Source organism: Tinamus guttatus, unplaced genomic scaffold (assembly GCF_059628265.1).
Source record: "Tinamus guttatus ecotype Peru unplaced genomic scaffold, ASM5962826v1 Tinamus_guttatus_pri_ptg000208l, whole genome shotgun sequence".
NCBI lineage: Eukaryota > Metazoa > Chordata > Aves > Tinamiformes > Tinamidae > Tinamus > Tinamus guttatus.
The window spans coordinates 9,585,168-9,612,619 of record NW_028288742.1 but is presented as its reverse complement, the minus strand read 5'-3'; the positions used below and the strand labels follow the sequence as shown (position 1 = coordinate 9,612,619).

Below are 27,452 nucleotides of genomic sequence, written 5' to 3'. Positions count from 1 at the left end.
AACATTCAAACATGGCATTCAGCTCTCCAGTTCAAACATTCAGCTATTTCTGCACCAGCAGCCTTCAATTACTGACTGTTCTTCTACCTTTCAGGATAATATATTAACATATTTCCTCCTACATCAATGGATTCCCTACCATGTGTCATAATTCAGGAAAAAGAACTGTAGACAGGGTAACTGACAGACATTATAGAAAATAAATTCACATTTTATTATAAAATTCCAAGATTTCTGTCAAAAGTGCCAGGCAAAAAAAAAAGAAGGAGGGCGAGAAAAAATATATTGCTGGCTTGAAGGCCAAAATTCTTATAGGTTAATGAATTTGGAGTTCCAGCTCTACCTGAATTTACACTGTGGCACTATGAGATGGCGTTCAGATAGCTCTAGCGTCATAAGACAAAGAGTCAAAGGCAACAGGGGCAGAATACTGACGCTAGCTACAGCGCTACAGCCTGCTACGTGCACTCTCTATCACAGGCCAAACTCCTCACATTCTCCTGCTGTCAACAAGCACTGCCAGAATAAAACCATAGTTCTTCTGTGTCTCTTCATCCAGGTTAAATCCAGTCTCCTACCACAGACAGTTAGCCTGCTAGTTCAGGTAGCAAAGTCTGCAAAATCAGCCCATCAGTGAGTATCTGCTGTTTTCAAAATCCAGGCAATTACATATAGAAAACTTGCTAAAGATTATTAAAACTGCTATGACATTAGAACTTTAGAAAGGTCAAAATAAAGGTAGACTATGAAACTTGGATTCTGCTATATTTTGCACATGCTTCTTCCCACAGTCTATGCGCATGCAAATACACCCATGTTTTCCTTGGGACTGCTGATTCATTCATGGCACAGGGTGAAGAACACTTTGGGAATCAGTTGTGTAGTACTAATGATTTATCCACATTTATCACATTTCCTTAGTGAGCATGGAAGATGGTTAGTGAATATGGGCTAGGGAAGTACAATTAAAAGAAGAGTATGCTTTCATGCATGAGGCAGTAAAATGCTACTCTTCAGAAATAAAGTAGAAGCTGTTTCTATCACAGGATTCCTATGTGATGACAGCTACTTATATAAAACATATACCACCTTCTAGGCTGAAAGTCATGTAATTTCCTCAGAGGCAGAAGAGAATTGCAAGATACAGTCCTGTGGCTGAAGCTATTGAAAACATGGTGTATGCACAACATGTTCAAGAAATTCTTGAGCAATTTAAAGTTGTTCCTGGAAAAAATGGCAACCCAGAGATCTGGCAGGAGCTGACAGCACAGTTCATGTTAGCTATATTCAACCTCTTTCCACCCCTCACCCCACAAGGCTCCTCAGAAGGAAGCCAGGAGTATGCTGCAATCCAGGTAAACTGCTGCTGCATGTTGATTCTGACACCATCATTGCTGAAGAACCCTTAGTTGCCCCCTTACATGTGACGGGAAATGTGACCACCAAGCAAGGTCAGAAGGCTCTGATGAAAGACAGAAGCTGGGAGAAGGATTCTACCATGAAAACAACAGCAGACTGAAAATATTTGGAGGCTTTGGAGAAAGTTGTAAAGGGCAGGTCAATACCCAAACAGCTAGCAGTCCACAGAAGGTGAGGAGACCATAGGATACACAGTTCAGACTACAACCAAATATTTCAGTTAGATAGCAATTGTGTATGCCTTTATTTTCATGGTCCTTAGCTCAAGACATCTTATTTGAAGAAACCATGCAGATTCACACTTGCAATTGTGATCTAACAACAGCTAAGAGTTAAAACACAAAGGTGGAAAGAAGATTATGGAATCTACATTGGCATTTTCATTTCATCAAACTAGGTGCTAAGCACTAAATACCTATTCGTCTCCTTTTCAAATATTTAAGAATAAATATCTGAGTAAACAGCCAAGCATGTTGTTTAGCAATGGAAAAAAAAGGATGGATGTTGGCAACACTGGTTGACTCAAACCTTGACAGAAACAAGCATTCTGGCACTTTGTGCCAGTAATGACACAGTAAATGCAGATTTATCACAGGTTTCTCTGAATACAATAATATGGACCTTATGATGAGCTTCCATAATAACTGCTTGAAATTGTGACTGTCCATAATGGTAGTTTTTGTCACAACGTGTTTTTTAAGTAAGGAAAGGATTACACTTTTACAGCTTACACCAATACTCATTAACACATACTTTGTTCTTACGGTTCACACATTCTTGCAAAAATTAAGTATCTTGTCAAATTAGTGTTTATTGTAAACAGTGAACAAAGTAATCATTGAAGCCCTTCAGCCTGTGTCATCACTAATTGCTTTCACTGTTAAGAAATGTTATCACATTTAGTTCTACTATCAAGATCACTGGTACAATCTGACTACCCACAGGAAGGGAGGACGGGAGGTGAATAGAACACTTACATAGCACAAAATTTCACAAATTCACATCAGAAGAGCTTATGGGGAAATATTCATGCTTATTCCCTATAAGAATGCCTTGGGTATGATTGAGAGGTTGCTGCCTATCACGTTTCTACAATCCCAGAATACCTGTGCTGCATTAATCTTCAACAATACAAACCTGCAAGGTCCTTCAGAGTGAGAGGTGTGTATTTAGTATCTGTTAAAATGTCATGCAAGGCAGGACATAATGCCACCTTTCCAAAACCTAATCCTATCACATTTAGATACTGTGGACTTTAAGTCTCTTAAAGAGGGTAAGACAGAAAGTCAAAATAGTTAAGAACATTTCAATAATTCATACTGCTCGCAAATACTGTCAGTTTAGACATTCATTTTACCTTGAGAAGGTATGTGGGAATATTGCTGAAATCTACAGGCAACTTCAAGAGGAAGCGAGCTGAGAATTCACCGGTCTGTGGAGAAAAAGTAAGACTAATGAGACCTAGTGTCTTAAACAGAATCACGGATTGAATGTACTGGACATGAAAAACAGAAAATTTGCAAGAGTTCCTATCAAAAGAAAGGACTGAGAATTAAAGTAATATTTCTCAAAAGGACTACTGAGAACTAAAAAACATTACAATCTCACAGACATGATACGAGAACAAATATATTAATGCATACATCAGGGCCAGTAAGTCAACAGTAAGAAGTAGTCAAAGGGCAACAATGTGCAAGACAAAAACAAAATAGTCTTTGTTAGGCCCTATAGATAGATACATCTTGTCTGTAGTCATTTCCGTTCAAAGGTCTGGTGGGATCTGCAAATAGTTTAAAAGCCAAAATACACACACACACACACACAAAGGAACATATAAAATACGGGAATCTTCACAAACATAGGAGATATATGTAAGAGGAAAAATTTCAGTTGAGTGAAGTAGGAATGAATAGGAAATATCCTTTGAAGTATAGAAGAAAGTACCAAACTAGAAGTTTTTATGCAGTATCTTCTCATAATTATGTGACTCTTAACACCTAGTCAACTAAAAACTTGCCAAGTATCCCCTATACATAGCTGTTTATGCATAAAGTGTTTGCAAAGGAAGTGAAAAGGATTTCCTTTCTGTTTCATACACTTCCTCAAAACCAGACTACTCACCTACTATGAAGCAATTAAGTTTGTTCTTTTTGAATAAAATAAATGTCTGCCTGATTTCCATCACCTTTTTTTTTCTGCCTAGAACATGCTTATTTTGTAATTCAACAAAGTACCTATACAGCAGCTATATTTATCTTTTGAATGACCAATACAAAAAGGATTAACATTATAATAGAAAAAAAAACAGGACCTCTTGAGACAAGGTAATACATTCCTTTCAGTTTTAACATTGTCCTAAATTTGCATACAAAAGCTACTTATTAACTGAACATACCAATTTTTAAAATACAGTACTTGATTTTAACAGTATTAACAGGAGGACAAATTAAAGCTATGCAAATATTCAGTATTCATTTTGCCACTGTGACATATATGTATTGCTTTAATACTCACTGAACAGTTATCTGCACCTAATTTTCATTTTAATATTTTAAATCTTTTGTGAAGGCAGAAAAGGCAAAAAAATATTGCAAACAAGTGTACAATACACAAGCTTAAACAGTGCGCATGTATCTGCGGTATTTGTATTAAAATTCTCATTAAAATGGTGAATGTAAATAGTATATAGGTATAAATAGAATCATCTGTGTTATATATGTTTGCCACAGACACAAGACCTTGTGGCAAGCAAAAGCCCGTAAAACACCCAAAATAATGAAAATATCCTTTCTGTAAGATGCAGTAGCAACACACTGAAAAGAAGCAGAGGATCTTGACAGCAGTGGTGAGCAGAGAGAGCCTCTTGAAATAACTTTTGTAAATATCTGCAGAGGGAGAGTGACTATTGCCTGCACCTCAAATTCAACCAAAAGCTGGAATTGCCAGTCAAATGCTTATAATCCATGCAGACATCAGAAAGATGCCTTTAGCTTTGCTACCTCTAGTGGATGCTATCACGAGAAGTCTGCGTACCTACGGGGACAGCTTTTCAAAGGTATAACAACTTCTCAAAAAGAATGCAGTCAGTCAGGGTCTTTTAGCACCTGCACCAATAGTGAAAACACTAGAAATCCACTTCCCTATGCACTCCTAAAGCTTGTAAGCAAATATGCATATATAAAGCTTGTAGGCATGCTTGACTCCCCTCTCAATTAGTTGTGCTAATCCACGGATTGCTCTGAGCCCAGCCTGAGGTAACACATGAAGGTTGTCACCACTGGTATAACTATCAGAGCACACGTCCACAATGAATGTGGGGGTGAGAACGTGGAGATGTGGTGATGACAGACAACACTGTTTGCTACACATACTGATTCAGGAAAGAACCATCTGACCAAAATACTGAAGGAAACCAACAGGCAGCTGCACAAGCCTCACTCAGAACATATTTGAGGTCAAGGGGGTGCTGGAAGGTGGGAATGGGCTTCCTAAGATGACCTGGTTAGATGCTGTGCTGGACAGCTGAGGAACACAAGTCATTGTTTGATGAGTCCTTTCTCTTCTGCAACATTGCTACACAATAAAACTGAGGAAAAAAAATTACAGAACTAGATACCTTCATTTATTTCATGCCTAAATTAAAAAAAAAATAATGCGTATGATTAAGCACATACAGGGAAAAATGCTGTGTTAGATAGATGCAGCATAGGCAATACCAATTTGTTCCTTGACCTATGCATTAGGAATGAAATGGAGATAACTTATTCTAGTTCCAGTCACTAAACAAGAAAAAGCAATTCTTCAACATAATCAAGATCCTGATCCTGTGTGTTTTTAATGCTGTGATCCCTTCAGTTGCTAGTTTGCTCAGAAGTGCCCTTGCAATTTGTCCCTGACAAGCACACAACAGATGCAAAGTGATTACACATAGAAACACTAAAAACAAAAAATAAGCACATGAAGTCAGGGCCAAAACTCTTCCTGATGACACTAATATTAGGGGCTAAATACCAACCTGCTGATGTTGTGTTACACATGTGGAAAAATCACTGACTTTTTGTGTGCTCAACACATGACTGCCATGATGAGTCACAGTGCTCAGTTTTTACTCAGACAAAAATGGATAGTATGGACAGTGCTACTTCTTTGGACTTACAAGATTTGCCAAAAAAAAAAACAATTTCTGGTAAAATACCAAGCCTGATGAACTGTGGATGGCCAGTGAACAGACGAATGGCCTCTGAACAAAATAACAGTTTCTCAGATGTGGATGTAAACAAAGACTTGCAGCCTAGATCTTTTGTGTCATTTTCATCCAGATTATTTTGCAATGTGTTACTGCAAAACATTTGCTAAACCTGTATGGAACAAGTCCCTGTCCATGGTGCTCAACTACCCAGAAGCCAAATTATCTGAGTCAGATGGAGGTCCTGGCCACAGGCACTGAGAGATCAGATTCAGGTAATTAAAGGGCATCTCTACCAGCTTGTAGCTATCGGCATGAAGCTACTGGACTAAGTGAGGGTTTTTCTCTGTTCTGGGATATTACCTCAGAACTTTGGAGATATTGGTGTAAAGACATATAAGGAAAATTATTCCGTTTTGAGACACTGCATGGAACTCAACATTTTTCTGGAGTTTCGTTTGATTGTTTCAGGGGTCTAGTGAGCAACCATTGATTCCTGAGAGAGAGTAACAATTACTTTACTTTGTTTTGACAGCACAAATTTCAATAACTTCTAGAAAAAGGAGGTAAGGTGCAGTTACCTGTTGCTTTTCAGATAAACACTGCTATTGTGCTAATTAACAAGACAGCTGGCAGCAACAGGAAGGAAAACCACACAGTTTCAGGCAACTCGCACACAAGGTTCTGTCACTTGTGTACCAGGTTCACCGAATCTACAGTTGGTCTAAATGTGACCTTCAGTCCTCTTGACAGATGACATAAGTTTTAAAAGCAAAACAGACAATAGCAAGGCATCATACAGCTCTGTAATGATCATAAGGATTTGCCTTCAAACCTATTCAAAGTTTATTTTATTGGGATATTTTAAATTAATATTTCCAAAACCAAAAGAAAATAAATTTTCAGTCACCAAAGATAAGAAAGATTCCAAAGTACGTATGGCTTATTCCATAAGAAAGGGCGGGGGGGGAGGGGACTGGACTTTTTTTTTTTTTTTTTTTTTTTTTAAACAATCTTGACTACAATTTGGCAGCTGCCAAGAATAATGATAAAATCTGACTATGGTACAGAGACCTTCTGCATTTCCATAAAACATTCTGATGATATTTACAGATGTGATGAGTTGTTTGTGATGCCAGCTACAGAGAATAACACTCAAGAACAAATTAATTTCTGTGAAATATACTGACTTATAAAAATAAGACAGCGATCTGAGATTTTATGATAAAGAAATTTTACTTGGCTCAAACTAAAAACCTGCCCAGATGACAAGAAAAACAGAGGAATATATGTATTGCTAGTTGTACTGTAAAAAACTTTGTGTCACCTATAACTTCAGGATGATGAAAGTGATATAAAGCTGGAGTTCCAGGCCTCGGCAACTGGAATGCTAAAATTTCATAGGTTTTCAGACTGCATGCGTTTCAGAAGGCACCACTTCTAAATGGCAGTATAGGCTGAGAGTATGCTGTGGCTGAAAGCAAGAGGGGCATGTGTTCAACATACGCACAACTACATATTTCCTGATACTTCTTACACCTGGTTTCCCAAGATAAATGTATTAGCAATGGCAAAAAATGAATTTTGCAAGGCTTGTCTGTGACACGGTGAGATCAGCTCAAAAAAAAAAAAAAGGGGGGGGGAAGTTGCACACTAAAGAAAGTGTCTACATAATCAAGGAAGGTTGAAATGAAATGCATACATGCGATGTATCTTTATAGCATGACATCCTGCCCAGGCAAAGGATGCAATTTCAGGAAATAGATAAGCCCTTTTAATGTCTGATTGTTATGTAAAGAACACAGGCCTACAAATCCACCACTCTGGGCAGTCTCGGCTCCTCATATCCTCCTACCAAATATTAGTCTTTCTCTCCCTCAGCTTAGGTCCCTGGAAAAACTCAACTTGGGTTAGATAAATGCCAGAGAGATATATGCAAATACAGCTAATAACTACATCATTATCACTCATAAGGCAGAACCACACCCTAATACAACCTGCTTCTCAGCAGGGTTCGTTTGCCTGGGCAGAGTGTCATACTAAGGAAGCTACACTCGAATCTTAAGCTAACTCAAACTTCCACATAATATTGAATTTTGCCCTGTAAACATAGCACAGAATTTTCAACAGCTTATCAGTTCATCTATAAATAATATGAACCTACAGGTTGAAAAACAGAGACTTACCTGGAAAAGAGGTTCAAGCAAGGTGGTGAAATGAAAGTAATGGACAAAAACAGGGTGTATAGAAAGTGAGCTGGAACTTTCTCTATTGGAAACATTAAGCATGAATACAGCACAGAAAGGACTCATTTTTATCCAAGGCAACAGCAATACTTGCACAAACTAAAGGATCAATAAAAGCATTTTAGTCGAATTATTCTTAATAGCTTACCCAGTTGTTCTTTTTGCCAGCATAGATTTCCATATTTTCTCCATACTGGGGCTCTTCAAGCAAAGTCTGGTACTCAAACATGAGACGAGAGCTCTCACGCAATCGGCTGCATTGAAATAGGTGATACTGCTGGACAAGCTCTTTCACAACAAGCAGGAGGCATTCTGGATTTGAGGGATTCCAAGAAGCTAAATTCTGTTGAATTAGAAAACAATAGAGGCCAAACTCATTTGCAGCAATAAAAAGATAGACACTTTCTTCCATACCAGAGACATACATACAAGTGGAAGCTGTGGGATAAGGCTAAAACATAACATTAAACAGAAATTATTTAACACTTTGGAAGGAAACCAAGTCAAATAGCATTCAAGAGCTTTAATGTGAAGTGTCTGTACAGGAAGCTACCATGAAACAGACACCAGGGCCACTACCCTGTGTAGACGGGCCTAAATTAGCACTCTATTCTTCCTGAGAATTATACTGTTGCCTTTGAGGACTTGGAAAGTTTGAATTAAAAATAAAATAAAAAAATAAAAGCTGATAGGAAACATATGTGGATCAGATAAGTACCACGCTGTATAGCATCCGACTCGATGAGCAGTCCGCCAAGTGATACGTCAAACTGACACTAGCTGTGCAAACCAATCTGTTCTGTTATTCAAGCAATAGATACCACACTGACAGTGACATGACAAATGTGCTCTCTTCTGTCGCCTCAACCTGAGGCTTTACCTCACCTTGACTGTTACTTCACTGGAGAGTGAACTTGGCTCTTTCCCTTAACACTAGTGCAATCCACACACAAAATCTCCTCAATCTGTCTGGCACAACTTTTAGTTATAAGCTTGCCACTCTATCTAGAGACACAGAGTACAGTAATACCAAGCAAAATATTAAGACAATTGAAGATAACCATGTCAGAAACATATCAGTAATATTATCTCTCAGTGTGACTAGTTTATGATGGTTTAGATGCGTCTTCCATGCAAAATAAGTTTTATTTGGGCAGATTTTCTATTTTACAAAGTGTTAGCTAACATGATGAATCTTGGTTGATCTTACCTAAAAACAGGCCAAAGTTAAGGCCAGATGAAAATTCACCCTGTACTCAAACTAATATGACATGAGACCATTCTGATGCAAAAGCCAAAAGAGAACTTGAAACAGTTGAAAATCTTGTGTGCTTTGCACCCAGCACCTCAACAGGTTTTCAAACAGCTTTTGGTCAGCTTGAGTCAGCAACTATCTATGTATCACTCTCTTCTGCAAATAGGATGAAAAATATATTCATCAGTCAACTACGAAAAAGAAAATGGGTGGGAGAAAAGAGTTTTGGAAGAGATTCTTGATCTTCAGAAACACACACTTTATTTTTGCATTCTCAGAATGTGGGTGCAACACTTACGGAGGCAACTACCTCTCAATTATACACACTCTCAAAAGACCAGTCATTTATAGGCCAGAGATCCACTCGAGACTGATGGGCTCAGCTCTAGAAACACAACAGAACATATCCCCAGTCACAACCGGCTTTGTTTTACAGGTATCAGTGAACAGCAGACAGAAGAAGCTATTGCCTTTATTCCACTCCTGAATGGGATGCTGGAAGAGGCCTGTCCAGTTTGGCTCAGATGCTACCCTACAGCTTCTTCCTGCAGAGCCTAACACAGTACGTTCTCACACATTTGACTCTTGAAGCAAAAATTCTCTGTTGGCTTCTAGAACGTTAGCACTGTCATATCTCAAAAGGCAAATTATATTACAGAGGATTTGGCAAATTGCTGAGACGGAACGAGCTTCATGTAAGGTCCTAAAACACACTCTACAGAAAGCCTCTGTCTTCCAGTTGCAACTGGCAAGTATTTTCTGACAACTCGAATCCATTTAAGCTTATCCTATTCTACCAAATAATAGAGAAAAATTGTTTGGAAGAAAGTCTTCTAGGAAATGCACTTTGTACCACGCAGTCTGAAAACAGACTGTGTACAACCTCAGATTTCCTGTTCCCAAGCTCCTGCTCAAATAAAGCACTTCCAGAAAGCTGGAGGATGTAATATGCCAGTACGTACTGATATCAGCCAGACAAGTGGGAATAACCTTTCCTCCTAATGACATGGGTATAACACAATAGAAGTGCTCTGTCAAAGGAAATGACCAACGATATTTTAATAACTAACCTAAATGCAACCGTACCTTTTGTTTTATAAGTAACATTGCACCAGAGAACAAAAAAAGAGCAAGAGGAAATCCATTGTCACTGGTTTCGCGTGAGCGGCAATACGGCAGCTGCTCTCTCCAAAGGGCTCAAGAGCACTGCATCCCAACAGCATCTACACTGCCCACGAGCCTCGGGATTTGCATGACTCCAGGTTTCTAATTAAGCCATTTTCATTCAGTAGTTAAAGATTTTATAAGAAAACAAGGTATGTACCATTACATATATGTGTGTGTGTGTGTGCGCGCGCACATAAATAAATCACCTCGAGAATAATCCAACTACTTAACACAAACATGAATTGTGATGGATTCTCATGGATTAAAAAAATATATATCCATAGCTACATGATTTTTTTTGTAATAAAGTTCTTCTTTAAACCTCCAGTAATTCCTGAGTTTACAGCGTTTTTTATTGCAGCGCTTGTTCCTTAGCAATCGGTCGATATATTTCTAGCCATCTCATTAACTTTAAAAGTGCAGCGCTCATAGGATCTAACTGTTAACATTAGCAAAACCCTAAAAACCCTGACATGTTTCTATATGAATTTTTTTCCTCCATACCTTTGCCAGAAGCACTAGACTAGATCATCATAAAAACTTAACTTTTCAATCACTTTATTATCATTCAGTTTCAGCGTCACATAAAAATTTGGCTATGATGTTCTGTATTTGAAATATTTCACATATCGGCCTCTGTATTTTATTTTCTGTTTGGTTTGTCTGAAACACTGGCCAGTACAGCTTTTGTTTAAAAAAAAAAAAAAGTATCTCAAAATATTTAAAACATTAAAAGAATGAAGAGAAGTTCCTGTGTTTGCATTCTGTGGCTGCATGTTTTGCCACAAAATTCAGGTCTTTCGTAAGAATTATGCTTTAAATGCGAGTTCAAAATCATGAGTTTTAGTTCATATTGCTTAAGAAGAAATCCTGAAAACACGAAAACAAACAAACTCATTTTCTATAGCCAGATTGTTGAAGCTTGTCAGGTATGAGAAACCCAACTGAAGACGCATCCTACAACTACATAAAGCAAAAGACATGTTGCTTTCCTTAGCTTCTCTTGTATCAAAATCTCCTTCTAGTTCTCTTAGCAGGGCTTTGTGTTTCATCTCTGACAAAATGTGCACGATCACTTTAAAAAAAAAAAAAAAAAAATCTCATGTATGCAGAAGAGTCATCTTTCAAATGAAAATTGCTCTGAATTTTATAGCAAAATAAAACAAGAACACTGAGTGGGGAACTGACAGTATCTTAGGAAATATATCACTCAATAAATGTTTTCTAATTTGAAATGAGATTTCTGCAGACTTTTCATAGGGTTAACCAGAATTTACAGAATAATCAGTACTATGCTTAAAATAAAGAAATTCAGATCTGAATCTGACCAATTTCCTGACCTGTTTGCCCACAGGAATCTTTAACTTAACCCTGCAGTGAAAACTCTTAAGTTATTTAAAAGCTGGCCAGATAAACTGAAGTAGCCTAGTATAAAGCAATAAAGAAAATACGATCCAACTCAGTTTGTGAGACACTGCTAGTTCTGCATACCTCATACAAAGGACAAGATGCACGTCTCTGAATGGTTGAAACTACTTTAAAAACTATTAGCATTTTTTTTTTCAGTGAACTGTAGGAGGACTTTCTTTTCTGAGCACATGGAGACTCAAAAAAATCACTTGACTGGGCACTACTCACACTTCTGTACATGCTCTCCTCTGCAACCAGCAGGACTCAATACTCTGGTTGGCTCTTAAGACACTTGTTCCTCATCTTGAGCAGTTTATTTTACTAGCAGGTTGGCGGCATGAGAAGGCAACTATATATTTTCTTATATAGAGAGACAGAAACCTGGTAATAGTCAATGTTATTTGTAATGACTGGCTAATTCCCATTTTTTTTTTTGAATTAGTGACTGAATTCCAACAGTGGAACTAAACTTGGTCTATACAAAAAGAAATAGAGTTGGAACTTCAGTAAGGCAGAAATCCAGATTTTCAAATGCCAGAATTGTTATTGTGCACCACAAGTAGGTACTGCTACACAGAAGCCGGCCACTCCCAACTATTTGCAAATCCATGACTATACAGTTCATCGTATGAAAGTTGAATACTCTGTTGTGACAGAAACCTACCCCACAACTGCTGATTTTATTCATTAGTGAAACGAGTTTCAAGAAGGGTTTTTTTTTTTTTTAAGATTTTAGAGGAACTACTAATAGAATGTACATTGATTACCTTCGCCCTCCACCTTACACTTTATGACAATATAAACAGAGAAAATCAGGTACTAGTAGACCATAAGCAACCATTAATCTATGTCTATACCAACTAAACCCCAAATGATTCAGTCACTAACTTACATAAGTTCACTGAAGAGCGTAAGTTTCACTAACACGTATATTCCTGTCAGTTTTTAGGGGTGCAAAATTTAACCTAGATTCCTTGGCTTTTTATATTGTCATCTTTCAGAAGATTGCTACATGATAAATGAACAGTTTGACAGGGAAATGTTTTTGGATCATCAGACAAGTCCACAATGCAGAGTAAAGATAATATAAGGCCAGCCACAGAGAGGGCAATGTAAGCTATTTTTTAAGTGATTCATTTAAATGATCACTGGCAATGATATCAGCTAGATTCCAAAAAAAAAGGAGAAAAAAAATGCAGCTGAACAATATCAAACTTAATATAACTTTTTAAAAGGTGAGGCAAGTCATTAAAAACCCCAAAGAAGCTTTTCAGTACTTTCAGCTTTACAGAGTAACCATAATATTCAACTTTTGGCAAAGCAACCATGTTTAAGTTCTGTTCTGGAACATGTTGTGCTCTGCAGTCTTTCGCTTACACTTCCAAAAAATTTACCAAGACCCTATGCAAACTACCCAATGTCAGCATCTCCCCTCATTTTCAGAACATAAAGAACCTTGTGTTCTATAAGCAGCTAATTCAAAGCCTTCACAACAGCATATTGCCTATTTCTTAGCTTCAGCCCGTATCTGTAGCAAGCTATAATTTGACACTATCGGAAGGAAAATAAGATCACAATTTCTAATTGATCCGAAGTTGTTTTTCTTTGAAATGTGTTTAAATATCCAGGTTGCCAGAATATCTTCCAGGAATGTGATTTTAAAGAAGACAGATTGTAACTGTTTTTCCTGGCTATACTACAGGAAAAAACAGCAAGATCTTATTTTAAGTTAGTGTACTTTTATATTTCTAAGCAAGAAATTAACTGCAATCACTTTCACAAGAAAACGTCAGTAAACAAAATCTCTCAAGTCCATCACAGCGGTAACACATTTCTACAGTATCTTGCATCCAGCATTTTCATAGAATCCATCATCCATCATTTTCAAGAATAATGCATGTGCAGATTTGAATTTTGTTTACATCTCTGCACGCCACATGTACACACTTCATGTACTATGATAACTTTAAACCAGCACCAGTGTGAGTTTTGCTTTACCTGAAATGAGAAAGATCTTCGCGCTGCAACATCAGCACTTATGCTCTATATGAACACATTCAGAGGAGGTAAGAGTCCAGTAGCTACAACATTAGTCCAGAAACTGGAATATCTGCATTCAGCTCCTGCTTTGCTATAGTCTTCTTGGGCCACCATGGGGAAATCATTCACAGGAAAAGACACAGGACAATTACCTGCCATATGCTCATATCTTTCTATCAACAGATATTTTTCACAGTATTCACAGGGCTGGAGCGTTGCAACAACTTTAAAGGCTTCAGTTTCTTAGCAGCCAGCACTTAAAACATCCTACAGGCTGCAGTTTCACATCAATCACTGTAAACCCACATGCCATCTACTTGTCATTTTATTTTCACAGGTTCTTCTCATCCCTCTCCCCCAAAGCACCACTGGAACAACTTTCTGGAGTAATCTACTTGAAATCACAATTTTGGGGCACAAGCAACCAGCAAAGACTTAGCAATTCATGTAAACGGTTCAGCTCAAGAATACTTTTTTATGGCAAATAAAACGGAACAATTTACAGACTCTGTGCTCTATACTAGCTATTATGTATAACAGATAATAAAGTTCATATATATGAAAATTTGGGACACTCAGATTTCTTTTTTTTTAATGAATGTAGAAATTGAACACAAATTAGTACATAAATGCTTAGCTGAAATCTCAGATGCTTGAAGTTCTTGAAATGGCAAGGTAAGCAATATTCATCCATTATACTGAAATCTAACTCTGCTTTAAAAAAGTGGATTACATTTAGTAAAGTTCCCCATTATTTTTTCTGCAGACCACACGATGTGATTCTTGATTAATAATTACATACCTAAAGCAGTTCTAAATAAAGACTATTTTCTTCTTTACAAAAACATATACACAGAAGACTGTTCAACATTTGGCTGGAATCAGTACTTCAAATGTCATCATCTAAGAAAGAAGAGAGCTCTTCCTCCAGAGTTACTACAAATGACTCCTATATTCTGCTGCAGAAGCAGTAAGGGACAGATGATCTTTGTATATTAATGGCCCTCTGAAGCTGTAGATCTCTGCAGCTCAATAAATAAATAAATAAGGCATGATATGCCTGAGAAATTGAGATGGAAGATAACAGAGAAACACAGACACAGAAGCACTTAAAGAATGAGCAAAATAAGGAAAGGCTTTGAAAACATTAGGCTTAAAGTCAGATCAGTAAAGAATAAGAAAATATAGATTGAGCTCTCCTCCATTTGGGAAAATGAGTATTTTCTTTGACAATTACCATGTGTGCAAGATATTCCTTTGCCCCATCAGTATCTTGTGAAGAAAAGAAGCTGCAGGGCCCCAAACTTAAGCTTGGTAGAAAAAAACAATTATAATTGTAACACAATTCACAGCCTAGAATTTAATCAAATCTGCAACAGTATTATCAGACAGAATGCTTATTTCTAACTGACCTTCTGTAATCAGCTAATTTAAAAGTCTGTTCTGCTTGCATATTCATAAGCAATGACTGACTTGCTACAAAAAAATGAATTATCATGGCACAACAACTTGAATTCAAAGGGCACAATACAATGAATTTAAATGTATTCTCAATTCAGGAAGGTTGTGCTAGATTTGATCTTCTCTTTTTAAACCTTGTAAATGGATTTCTAGAAAGCTAACAAGCTGCTGCCTTCAAGCCAAGACATTTCTTACTATTCTGGATTCTCTGTGAAAAAGTGGAGCATATTCTGCCAGTAACTTTACACGCAGGACCAGAATCATTTAATTTTTGCTTGTTTCTCTAATAACAACTTTTTTTTTTTCAAATTTTACTAAGAAATTGAATAAAGTATAATTATATTTTGATTAATTGAAGCAAAAAGTTAGCTACACTGATTTTATCAGCTCACTGGCTCCTACTAAAGTATTCTCAATACCAACAGGGGTATTCTGCTCCTGAGCTTCCAAATAAAGAAGAAAATTTTACCTTCATATGCCTGTTAGGGATAGCCAGCTTTACATTTTTGGTTTAAAGGAATAACGTCTCAAAAAAAAAAAAAAACTCTAAAATCACTAAGATAAACTAGAATTTATTCTACTACCCTTAGCACTTTTTCCTGCCAAGGCAGGTATACTATATAAATAACATGAACACATCTAGCCATCAGTGTCCAGTACTGGCAATCCGTCATGATGCCAGAGCACACACTTTCGTGACAATAGCATGTTATCTTTTAGGGCTTCAGCCTGAAGAATCTGTCAGTTGGGATACATGTTGGGAAGAGACAGTAAAGTAGATGATGGCGTTACAAAATTAACATTACTGATGCCAAAAAAAGTATTGCTGACAAAAGCGTTCATAATCTTAATTGCAGTGTAATATTCTAATAAAACACTGTTTTTCTCCAAGTGTTTTCTGTAATTATCTTTCTCACAATCTCCCTTTAAGTCCTCATACAGAGTAATAGTATGTCCTAAAAACACAGGACAAAGTACTAGATTTAGATGTCTCTAGAACAAGAAGTGGAATATCTGTCAAGCTTAGCTTCTTAAACGACAACTGGTACAATATATCTGAAAAATGACAGGAAAGACAAGGCAAAGGAACAGCTTCTGTTTTGTCTTTCAGGGCTGCAAGTTGCCCTTGTGAAGACATTGAGCAGCATGAACAAATGATGTCGGGGGCAACAAGTCACAGACCCAACCGATTCCTTGCTGCTGAGATTATTCACAGATCCAGCAATTCCAACCACCCCTTGAAGAACACCGAGGGCCCTTTTTCCTCATATTTGATGGCTAGCATAGCCACGCAGTTCATGAACTTACATTTTTCTCTTGTTCATGTCTCAGTATTATCCTCAAGGCAAGATATATTAGTACAGGGTAGAGTGCCACTGTATCACTGCACAATCAGCAGCCTCCCTCCAGTTTTCTCTTTTCAAAGACAGTTAGGAGGAACAAGAGAGATGGTTCACTGAACTGGACTCCAAGGCAACATCCTCTTTTTGAGAACACAAAACCGGGAAAACACAGGAGCAGAAAATTCTCCCTCTGCTACAGATATAAAGGTGCCACTTTAGGTGCATTAAAATCATTAGACTGTGAATTTTTGATCCTCTGTATTTGACTATTCTAATTCTCTGTTTTTGACTAGACACAGCAGGCTATCAGAAGGCAGTTTAGTGAGGTTTAGTGCTCGACACAATCCTGACTTACTTAGGCACCACAAAAGGAAGTTTCAGGTAGTAACACCTAAATAGGGGAAGCAATAGGAAAGCAGAACAGGTGATAAGCCAGGCATTTGGCACTTATTCATCAGAAACAAATCTCCACATTACAGCAAAATGGAGCAAAAAAATTACCAGAAAGCTTGCATCAAGTTAGCTAGGTCATTCATTCACCAACTAGAAATGTGTCTCCCAGATTTCCTTAAGGAATACTGATATAATTGAGACAGCTCATCTTGCCAGGCACAGACCTGACTTCCACATCCCTAAAACACTTTGGTTATTCTCATGGCCTACCAATAAGGGGATTGAAAGATCATCAGGTGTCAAAACGTGATTCCATAGGATAAATAAATCCTGAAACATTCTGGGATAAATCCCAGAATTATGTGCCACTGATTGCCCAGAATGGCTAAAGTTAGAGGGTTTGCACATAAAGTCAGGCAAAAGCTCTGGAGAACTGGGAAGAATACCAGAGAGCTGAAAATGGAGAGCATCTAATGTTGCTTGTAAATAAAGCGCAAAATTAAAAAGATTTAAGAAGTGAAACAAATATGAAATGTGTTCGAAGTTCAGCTATACAAAGAACTGATAATGAATGATGCATGAAAAGAGCAAATGAGCAGTAACTACCTCACAGGGCTTGGACTTGATAAAAAATAGAGGTTTAGGCAAAGCCTAAGCTTTTGGCTTGTGCCTCAACTCACTGACTACCTGCCCAGCTTAAGCCCTTAAGCCCCCAAAAGATGCCAGCCTGCCCTACTTTATCTTTTAGGTCTCCAGGGACTGTAGGGCCAGAGCAGAATGAGGTTGCAGATGAGCCTGAGGTCTACGCTGCCATGCACGAACTCTGGTTACTGAGAGACAACAGATGATTTTGTTAGTGCTCATACTTCAGCTCTCAGCCAAAACTAACACCCACCTGTGTAAGTGTTCATCTTAGGCTAATCTATGTAATTTGACATCAGAGTAAATGATAGTAATCATTCAAGCAGGCACTTGATTTTAGTAAAGAGACAGCAGACACTTTTAAGACCAGTAGCAGCTATGCCCCAGCAAAGAAATGAAACTAAATTCAACCGTATTCAAAAGGAGATCCAGAAGCTCAAGGAGCCAATGCACTGGGTTCAAGTTTACATCAGACACGGCCTGCAACAAACATTACATTACATGTCTTTTTCAGTCCTTGCATTAAAATTTAAGTGTTTTGTTATCATGCTCCAAAATTCTGGCCCACTTAACTCTGATCATGGAATGAAATGGTCATGCTCCTGTAATGGGTGAAAATAATCTTTTAATTGCAATACTACAAATAAAAAGCCATGAAATCATTTTTCTTCATTTTACTAGTGCAGAATGATTAAATTTCTTATCAGATATATATTAGCTTGCATGGCAGCAAAACATTTTCTTTCACTTGCATATCCCTGAAATCAAATGCATCCATGCACATTCTCAATACTTTCCTAAATCTAGTATTTCCTGAACCAAAAAAAATAGATTTTTTCAAAATAGCTAATGTTCTAGATTTTACACATTAATTGATAATTGCATTATCAAACACAAATAAGCCTTTGCCAAAAAACAAATGGAACATTTTCTTACTAAGGCGTTTAGTGAGAACAAATAGAATTCATTTTGCACTCTACGTTAATGAGCTTTCAGGAAGAAAGGCAGGCCTACCTGGCTTACCAGATATTTTCTTCCCTGCCCAAATTAAATAAAGACACTTGTACCGAACTGTGGATACTTACCCATTTTTGGATTAGAAAAACTGTTAACCCCGATTTTAAGGGAGCTAAAAGCTAATAAAAGCAACTACGGCACTGGATAGCTGCAATTTTTTAATTAATATCTGACAGACACAAGAAGTAGAGAAACTGAAGATAAAAAGCAAATACTCAACATTAAAAAAATACTGATGAAACACCATGAAAAAAAGCAAAAACCTTTGGATTAAGTGAATGGAAAAAGAGTTAGGAGGTATAATAAAGAAACTACTTGTGTTCAGGGGAGCAGGCATAAGCTTTGCAAATAAATACAGCTGCATCAGAGAAAAAAATAATTTTCTTCATAATAACAGCAAGTAAGAGTCCATAGTTTTGGGCAATTGCTTGCTAACAGAAGATCTATGAGAGAGCACTTGCTCAGTGATGGTACCACTTGCACAGAGAATACACCTCAAGGGTAAGTGCACTGCAGCAAGGCCATAAGCTTGTAAACAGGAGGACACATTCGGGCAACGTCACGTACCGATGCTACACACTTGTTTGCAGCAGCCTCCTGCCTCCCAGCAGATGAGGCCAAAGCAGAGCTATTCACAGTGAATCTTCTTTAAAGAATGATTCATTTGGGCCTCTGAGTCCCAGGGAACATTCCTTTACTTTCCATGGAGTGTGGGCAGGAGAAAGAGATCCACTTAAAACTTTATGATCAACTAAAACAGAACTTCAGAGCTCAGCAGATTTCTCTTCTTCCTACACTTCGGAACAGAGAGCCAATTTTTCTAAGTTAGCCTAGGAAGTGATGATGAACCCTCGGAAAAGAGAAATGAGGTAAGTACATACAAAGATTTTTGCATGAGTAGAAAACGAAGCAGTGCTGTACGAGGTAGCTAACCTCTCTCAGCTCCATAAATATTAACAATTCTGGACAAAGAGAGGAGAAATAAAAGAAGATAAGAAGAGAAATTCAGAAGACTGAACAAAGGAGAAAAAGGAATACTCTACTGAAGCAAAAATGCCTTGAAGGAAGAAGAGCTGGTGAGGGGCAAAACTGTCCTGTCCTCTTCTTGCAGTCTTGCTCCCACGCTGTTTGCAGGCCCTCCATCCCCACCGCACTGCAGTGCGGGCCCCGCGGAGGCCGCTGGCCCTCATCCCCTCGCACCTTCCAGAAGGATCCGCGCGACACAGACCTCTCCATCCTCCCGCCTGCAACTCCTGATCTGGGGGGGGTGCTTCACTGAAAACCCGTGTGGCAAACGAAACCTGGGGGTTGTCTAGGATATCTTGTTCTAGTACAGCCACAGAAACAAAAGAGGAAAAAGGAAATACTAAGGAAAAATACTAAAAACTAAGGGAAAAATACAAAACTAAAGGAAATACGTGGAGGTCAGGCATTCAAAACAGACAAAAAAGACATTCAAAATAAGATTACTTCTGATTTGATCTATATGATGGCATAAAATGCATCTTTACGTAGGGAGGAGGGCTACCAGAACAGCCACGGTGGTGTATCCAGGCCAGACAAACCCCAGCAACTAAACACATATAAAAAATCTAGCCCTACATATCAGTTACCCTATACACACACATCCCCTGTGTACACACGGATAGGCAGGATTGATGTAGAAGGATAGGAACAAAAGGATCCAGAATTCACACTGGTTTTAGAAAATTCTACAGTGAATAGCACTGAATTATAAATAATCTAACACATCATCACCTAAAGTCATGACATGACTGCAAAGGAAACACAAAAAATGTGACTGTGAAAGATTTCAAAATAAGAAGGAAGCTTCTAATAGAATAAAGGATCTGATTCTGCATTGTTTCACTTGAAAACTCCCCATGTTCAATTAAAAAGTAGATAAATAAAAGCTTTTAGAATGAGTGTAGCAGGTGAGTGGTTCAAGAATAGAATCTTCTGCTGACATCCCAAACGCAGCAAGCACAAGAAGCAGTAACGCTAAAATACTTTAAGCTTTCCTACACATTTCCTGGATAAAACACAAAAACTCCCCTTGCTTATTTAAAGTAATGTTCTGAAAACCACCATGCTCAACTACCCTTACTTAGCAGCTTTCACACTAGAACATGTGAGAAGCATCTGCATTTTTGTCAACTACACAACAATCTTTTTAGAACAAAATAGTATAAATAGCATTACTTAATGCAAGGTTATTTTTTTAAACTATGCTGTTAAGCATCTGTGTCATGCACCTGATAGTGGAAGAAGAATAGTTACAGAGGAGCAAGATATTTGGAGGAATCACTTCACTACCCATTAAAATCTAACTCAACAGGACATATTACAAAAAAGTAATAATAAAGGTTTTGAACACAGGCACATATAGCCATATGACAAACATCCTGGATTCCAACATCTACGAAGACATGAAGAATTTAAAATAAACACAAAACATTCTTATATAACATGACAGCTAATATACTTGAGTAGAACTATTAGCTGAATCAACTGCCCCCAAAACGAAATCTGTACTCAGTATTAGCAACGAGACCATCTTCCCAGTGCCGTGCACAGGACCCAGAGCGGTGCTGGAGCCGTGTCAGAAGGCCTGTGGTGGCAACCGCTCCTCGCCGGTGCCCGCAGCAGGAAGGGCTCCCGCGGATCCCAACCCACAGGGACGGACTCAGCACTCACCGGGTTTCAGGAAATGCCAACGTCCTCCTCCCTCCATCCCCACTAGGGCTACACGGAGCCTTTCCAATAGCAGTAAGGGGCAGAACCATTCTGGGGCCACTAACTAGAGCTCTTAAGTAGGAGACTTAAAAATCCTTAAACTGACAGGTAGCTTGCCTATGTTCCTATCGTCTCTCCTTAGCCAAACAGAACATACTTCTAAAAAAACTTTGGAAAAGTGGGGTTAACATTTTTGCATAGGCACTTCAATCATTAACTGGCTCACATTAACAATCAACTGGGCTAACATAACAAACAATTCTTGTTACTCAAACTGGCGTCATTGTAATGAGCTCCAAATTAATCTCATCCGTACACAATCACTAATCTTGTTTTGTGCCAACTGAATTTTTAATCAGAACAGAATGAATCATAGGTTGTTTTTAAAATACATTTCTAATACTTGCCATCCAAAATGAATAAACACTAGAGAGGAGTAGAACTTTTCTATTTACATTTTAGGAAGCTGGTTTTATTTATGCATACTATACACACACAAGTATTGAATGCATACTATTACTGAGGAAATTTTTAATGAAAATAAAAAAAATACATATGTTTATTTCTAGTAATGCTTTGAGCGTGAATAAATTCACGCATTCAAGGATTTTGTCCCTTTGGTACAACAGAATTACAAGCTAAAATAAAAGGAACTGTTGTACGTCTGAAATATAATACCAATCTTGACATCATTCTAAAAAATATCAGGATATACATACTCATAACACAGTATGACCAATAGAGTAGTTACTTTTATGGAGCCTGCAAGAAAATATATATTTTGCAGTGCTGAACTGAGACTCAACTAGGTTTTCAAAATGATTTTAGCATTTGCGCAATTTACAGAAGCAAGACTGAGTTACAAATCCTTTGACTCGAATCTTTAAATTTTCATACCAATTTAACAAATCAGTAGATTAGCTGCTAATATATATGACAGGAATACTCAAGGCATCACACTCCTTTTTTTAAAAAAAACAGCCCCACTTAATTAGATATTATTTGAAGAAAAAAAAAAAAAACTACAAAGTGTTCACCTTACCGCATCTCCTTTTCAAGTGCATTATTTCAGACATCTTATTTCAGCTGTCCAGCTGCCTGACTAAACACCTGCTACGGCCCTTAGATAAAACTCAACTTGAAGGTCAGCCTCCAGTTACGGAAAGTGAAGGAAAGACTGCAGTTATGGGCAGTGCAGCCATTCACACTTCCTTGGGAAGTCTGGGGACAGCCTGCACTAAAGCCACACAAGCGACAGTACCTGCTACTCGGACAGAGTAAAGTGATGCCTAACAAGTCACATAGCAACATGTGATGACTTCTCCTTGAAAAACAAGACTTTCAAGAAGTTGAGAACAGTGCAGCAAGGCTTAATGTCAGAACTCCCACAGATGCAGTTGCCATTTGCTACATGCTTGGAGACTCTCTGGACAGTGTTCTCATTTTAATACAATCTACATGCTTTTATGAATTGTAGATTCAGTTTCAGTTGTTAATGAGTACATCTGAAGTGTACGAAGATTGCTCAAGATTAAGAGCACTAAATCATGCTCAATATACTAATCAATTTTTACTTACAGTTAGGAGAAAAATGTTAACACATCAAAAATTCTACTAATATTTTAGAATTCAATTATCGTCATTAAATAGCTATGATAACTGTGGAGAGTTATTCAAATACATATCACGGTAAGAAAATTATTGTTAATGGAACATTCTAGAGAAAACAAGTTTGCAACCCATGTTGAACGTGAAAAGGCAAGTGCAGAAGTGAAAATAACAGCATCACAGCTGTAAAAAGGAGGTGGCAGGCTCTGGTAACATCAGGAGGGATTGCAGGAGAAAGACCAAGGACCTTATCAGAAAGGTTACATTTACATAGGGAATATTAATATTCCAAGGCATAATTACTAAAGGAAAGATATTAAGTTGAAACAATCTTGGTTTTGGATCATTTTAAGTTAATTTTAGAATAGGTTAGTTGGTATCTTATTATGCATCAAGTGGCAAATAACTCTTGAAGCTGTTTTCTAATGAACAGGAGAGGAGACTTCAGTGATGACAGAAGAAAACAGCGTTTATGAACAAGGTAAGAATGAAAGAGAACTAAGGATGTTTTTAATTCTACAGGTTTCTCAATAGATCACTAAGAATAGGCCCTCTCTTCACTTGAGAAACATAGCACTACATCACACTTAGCAATCTTCTTCATATGAATGGCATTTCTGCAACTTCCCCAAACTTCTCGATGAGTAATTGCTAAGTCCTCTGCTATTTGTTACTCATTTCAGCCTTTCTGAGCATTACAAAGATATCCCTCTTCACTGAAGAACTGCAAAAACAGGTGCTACTACTGGGTATGCTTCCCAGGAAGTTGTAACATTGTGAAATAATAAAACGGGAAAAGGAGAAAATAAAAGAGCAAGCAAATAAAAGATCGTGACAGCACTTTTAGAATGAAATAAAACTTTTTGTGTAAATAAGACTAAAGAGATAGCCATTTGGCAGTGCCACAACAAAAGGTAAAGCATATATGCTGTTCAGTAATGTGCCGTAGGAAGAAAGATGGAAAGGCAGAGGCACAAGGCTTTCCAAAGGCATTTGCTCAGCAGCTGCAGGCACGTGCTCACAAGCTCCACACCAGGAGAAGCCCAATCGAAAGGCATCCCAGGTGCATATTTTTGCCAGGGACTTATATTTGCAGACAATATAAAATGCGGTTACTTTCCCCACCTGCTGCTCAAAACCGCACATGCCAATACTTGGATTTTTTTTCATATATACATTTTTCTTATCTGTCACAGAGCAGGAATTACAGTAGAGCTCTACCGCAGGGGCATACCTGTCGAACCACCACTAAACTCCAGACCATAACCACCGGATACTGGCACCCGATGGCAATTAGGATGAAAACGCCCAAACCCTGCTGACACCTGATACTGTTGACCCGGAAGAGAGGCCTGCAGGTCTGCAAAATAAGCAGCAAAGTGCCCAGGGACAGGAGAGAGAAAGAAGGGAAAAAGCTCTGGGTGTCAGAGATATCTTGATAAGGTGTTAGTTGCAACTAGTAACTTCTCAGACAGAAATATTTTAAGCACATACCTGGTATCAGCTTCTTCAAACAAAGCTTTACCTATCAAGGCTCATTTTGAGCAGCCTACACTATGTCTGGTTTCAGATTGTGCTGAATTTTCTTGCATATTAATAAAAATATGCATCTTTTTAATATAACTAATTTTTGACACTGTCACTTTTTCAAAGTGCATTTCTTCTTCTTTACAGCAGCACTACCTCATACGAGTAGATAGCTCTTCTTGACAGACTGATGCCAACAACCAGGTTTACCCTTCCTCATGGAAAAACAAAGCTGTCAACACTACACAAAATCAAATTTCTTTTTCTGACTAAATCCTTACTGAAAAAAGGAGATCTTTTAAAACAGTCAGATGTTAAATAGAACTTCTTTAAAGGAACTCAGAATAGTGTATTAAAAATACCATCCTGTCTTGATTAAAACACTATGAAAGTAAGATCACATTTATATATTCAACATTAAACCATGTTAGAAGACAATGGGTTTACATTCACACAACAGTGAGTTACCAATTTGCTTTCATCTGCATTGTTAGCACATTCCTATTGTAGAAGTTATTCTCAAAAGCCAAGTGTCTTTGCATGATGTAAGTTTCTCAAACAGCAAAATACTCACATGCAAGGCAGAAGGATCTGGCAAAAATTCAGCATCTTCTCCAAAGATAAAATCTGGTGGCAGGTCAGGATAGTGAGCATTGAAAATTATATCCCCTGAAAAGCAGTAAATAAAAACATTGTTTGTACCTTTGTATGTGTGTGTGTGCTTATAAACACATAAATATTTTATGTAAGTGTATGTATAAACACATATGTGTATGTGCTTGTGTGTGCCTGTATATAAGCACATGCACATACATATATAAAAAAAATCCCAGTATCTGTACTAAATATATTTTATGTACAAGTCTACACTTCTTTTTTCCCCAAAAAGATTCACATGCAAAACAATTACCAGATATTTTAGGGAATTAAATTAACTTCTTGAGGCACTGCTTCTTCCTCCTCTGCAAGCATTGAAAAGATGAAATATATTATTGCTTCAGATCTCAACTAGTAATTCAAACACTATTGGGGGTTGCCTAAAAATTCCAAGTCATAAATGCGATCTCAGTTTAAAAAAGCACCTGCTTTAGAGTGTGGTGCTTTGCCCTTTAAATAAAGCTCAAGTGTAGACTATCACCAAAAATAGAATTTTCAAAATACTGGAGCCTTAAAAACTAGCAGCACTTACTCCCTCTTCTCCTCCAAACTCCCGAACTCCCAACACTTAGAAGGAAGAAAAAGCAGTTCTATAGGAATCATGCCAAATATCAAAATTCTGACAACAAGCAATATAGTATTCTGCATTTAAACTTAGAAAATAAAGTAAAAATATAAAACTTCATCATAGTTTGATGCTAAGTTCTCATCCTGCCAATGTCACAAAAGATACAATTACTTACTGAGGTGATAGTTCAAAAATAACTCTGCAAATAGCACAAAGGAAAAGCAAAGTCTGTGATTTAGGAAGCTAGGATAAAATGGCTGTATCTGTGCTTTTATCATGAAGCTCTGATGTTATGCTAAATAACTCATTTAGCCCATAGTTTTCTTATTAAATTGATAATTGCATGCTCTTCATTCTCCGCATGCCAACTTTAAGAGAGCAAAGTTGTACATGTACATAAGTACAACACTGCTCACCAGAAACTACCTCTTCTCTATCATAGGTGATAAATTGTGTATTTATGGTAAGCTCAGAAAGTCTTCACTTTCTGAATTAAACACAGCACTCTATTAAGGGCAATAAGCTTTTGACCATAATACAGTTTTACTCTTCTAGTTTAAAAAAAAAAAAAAAACCCTCAGTTCAATTCTCTGGTAAGCCTCACATCAAAAGACACTCAGCCGGTTGTTACTTTTTCTCCTTCTTTTAGTATCTCCTCTTTGATAACACACATTCACCTATGTTTAAAGTTTCTGTATCATTTCTGCTTATCCCTTCCTCTTCCATATAGATTCTTTCATGTCTTGTCTAGTTTATGACACCAGGACACAAACAGTGACATCTTCGCCTCAAGAAACCAACAAATAAGCATAAGCAGTTATATTTTCAGAAGCTTTTTATTCTCATTAAAATCTACAGTTACAAGTCAGATTAAAGGATGAGGGGCAGCAATACACTATTTCAGTTTTGCTCAAGTTCTTGATATTTCTTAGCACTGAAAACCCAGAGAAATTTAAACTGCAATTAACAGTTAGCATGGCTATGATATTGAGCATAAAACAAAAATAATTCTTTACATTCAAATACAAGACACTCAAGCAATCATAATGGCACAATTCACAGCAAACACAGCTTTAATTGGTGTAAGTATTAACACTAGTCTATGCAATGAGTTTACCAAACGTAAGGTGTTCAACACTTAGAATCACCAACACCATTTTATCACGATCTAGCAAAGTCATGCAATTTTTGATGACTAGGGTTGTTTGTTCATTCCATTATATTTGTGATTTGCCCTCTTCAGATATAATTATGTGGGGTAAAAACAAAGTTTTCAACAGTAAAATTACTTGCAAAACTAGTGTGTTCAGAGTTTGAGAATAATTAGCATTTCATTTTGAAAACAAAAATATGAAAATTGTAACACTGCGCTCCTCACTCCACCAGAATGAAACATCCATCTCCAACACCTGAACGTGTACTTCCACATAACTTCCAACACTTTATTCACCCCGGTCCCCTGGCAGAAGGCGAGATGTGCAGCATTCTGCAAAGGCACTGATGACCATTCCAATTTAAGAAATGCAGGAAAAGCCTCAGATCACATTTATCTCGTTGTCAAATCTATAAAATCTTACCTGAAACAGTCCTGACTCTCTTCACAGGTAGAAATGAAATCTAAAGTTATCTAAACTTTTATTCACCATGATTTATAACCAAGGTACCAACTGATCACAGTTGGCACTACAAAAGGCTTTAAACTAACTCATGTAGCCTGCTGACTTGTCACAGGAATCAGAGACTTTTCCTCTACATGCCTTAAATCAAATACAGCAGT

At 37.5% G+C, this 27,452-nt stretch overlaps 1 protein-coding gene across 1 annotated transcript in view; it reads right to left on the bottom strand.

The window, feature by feature from the left end:
• The window catches only part of BABAM2 (BRISC and BRCA1 A complex member 2), a 161,411-nt gene that overhangs the window by 109,820 nt on the left and 24,139 nt on the right, over positions 1–27,452 (bottom strand). The window contains exons 4-6 of the mRNA XM_088524258.1: positions 25,025–25,119; positions 8,000–8,194; positions 2,777–2,851 (exon numbers count right to left, since the gene is read on the bottom strand). Coding sequence (XP_088380384.1) covers positions 2,777–2,851; positions 8,000–8,194; positions 25,025–25,119 — 365 coding nt within the window. The remainder of the gene's footprint in view (positions 1–2,776; positions 2,852–7,999; positions 8,195–25,024; positions 25,120–27,452) is intronic.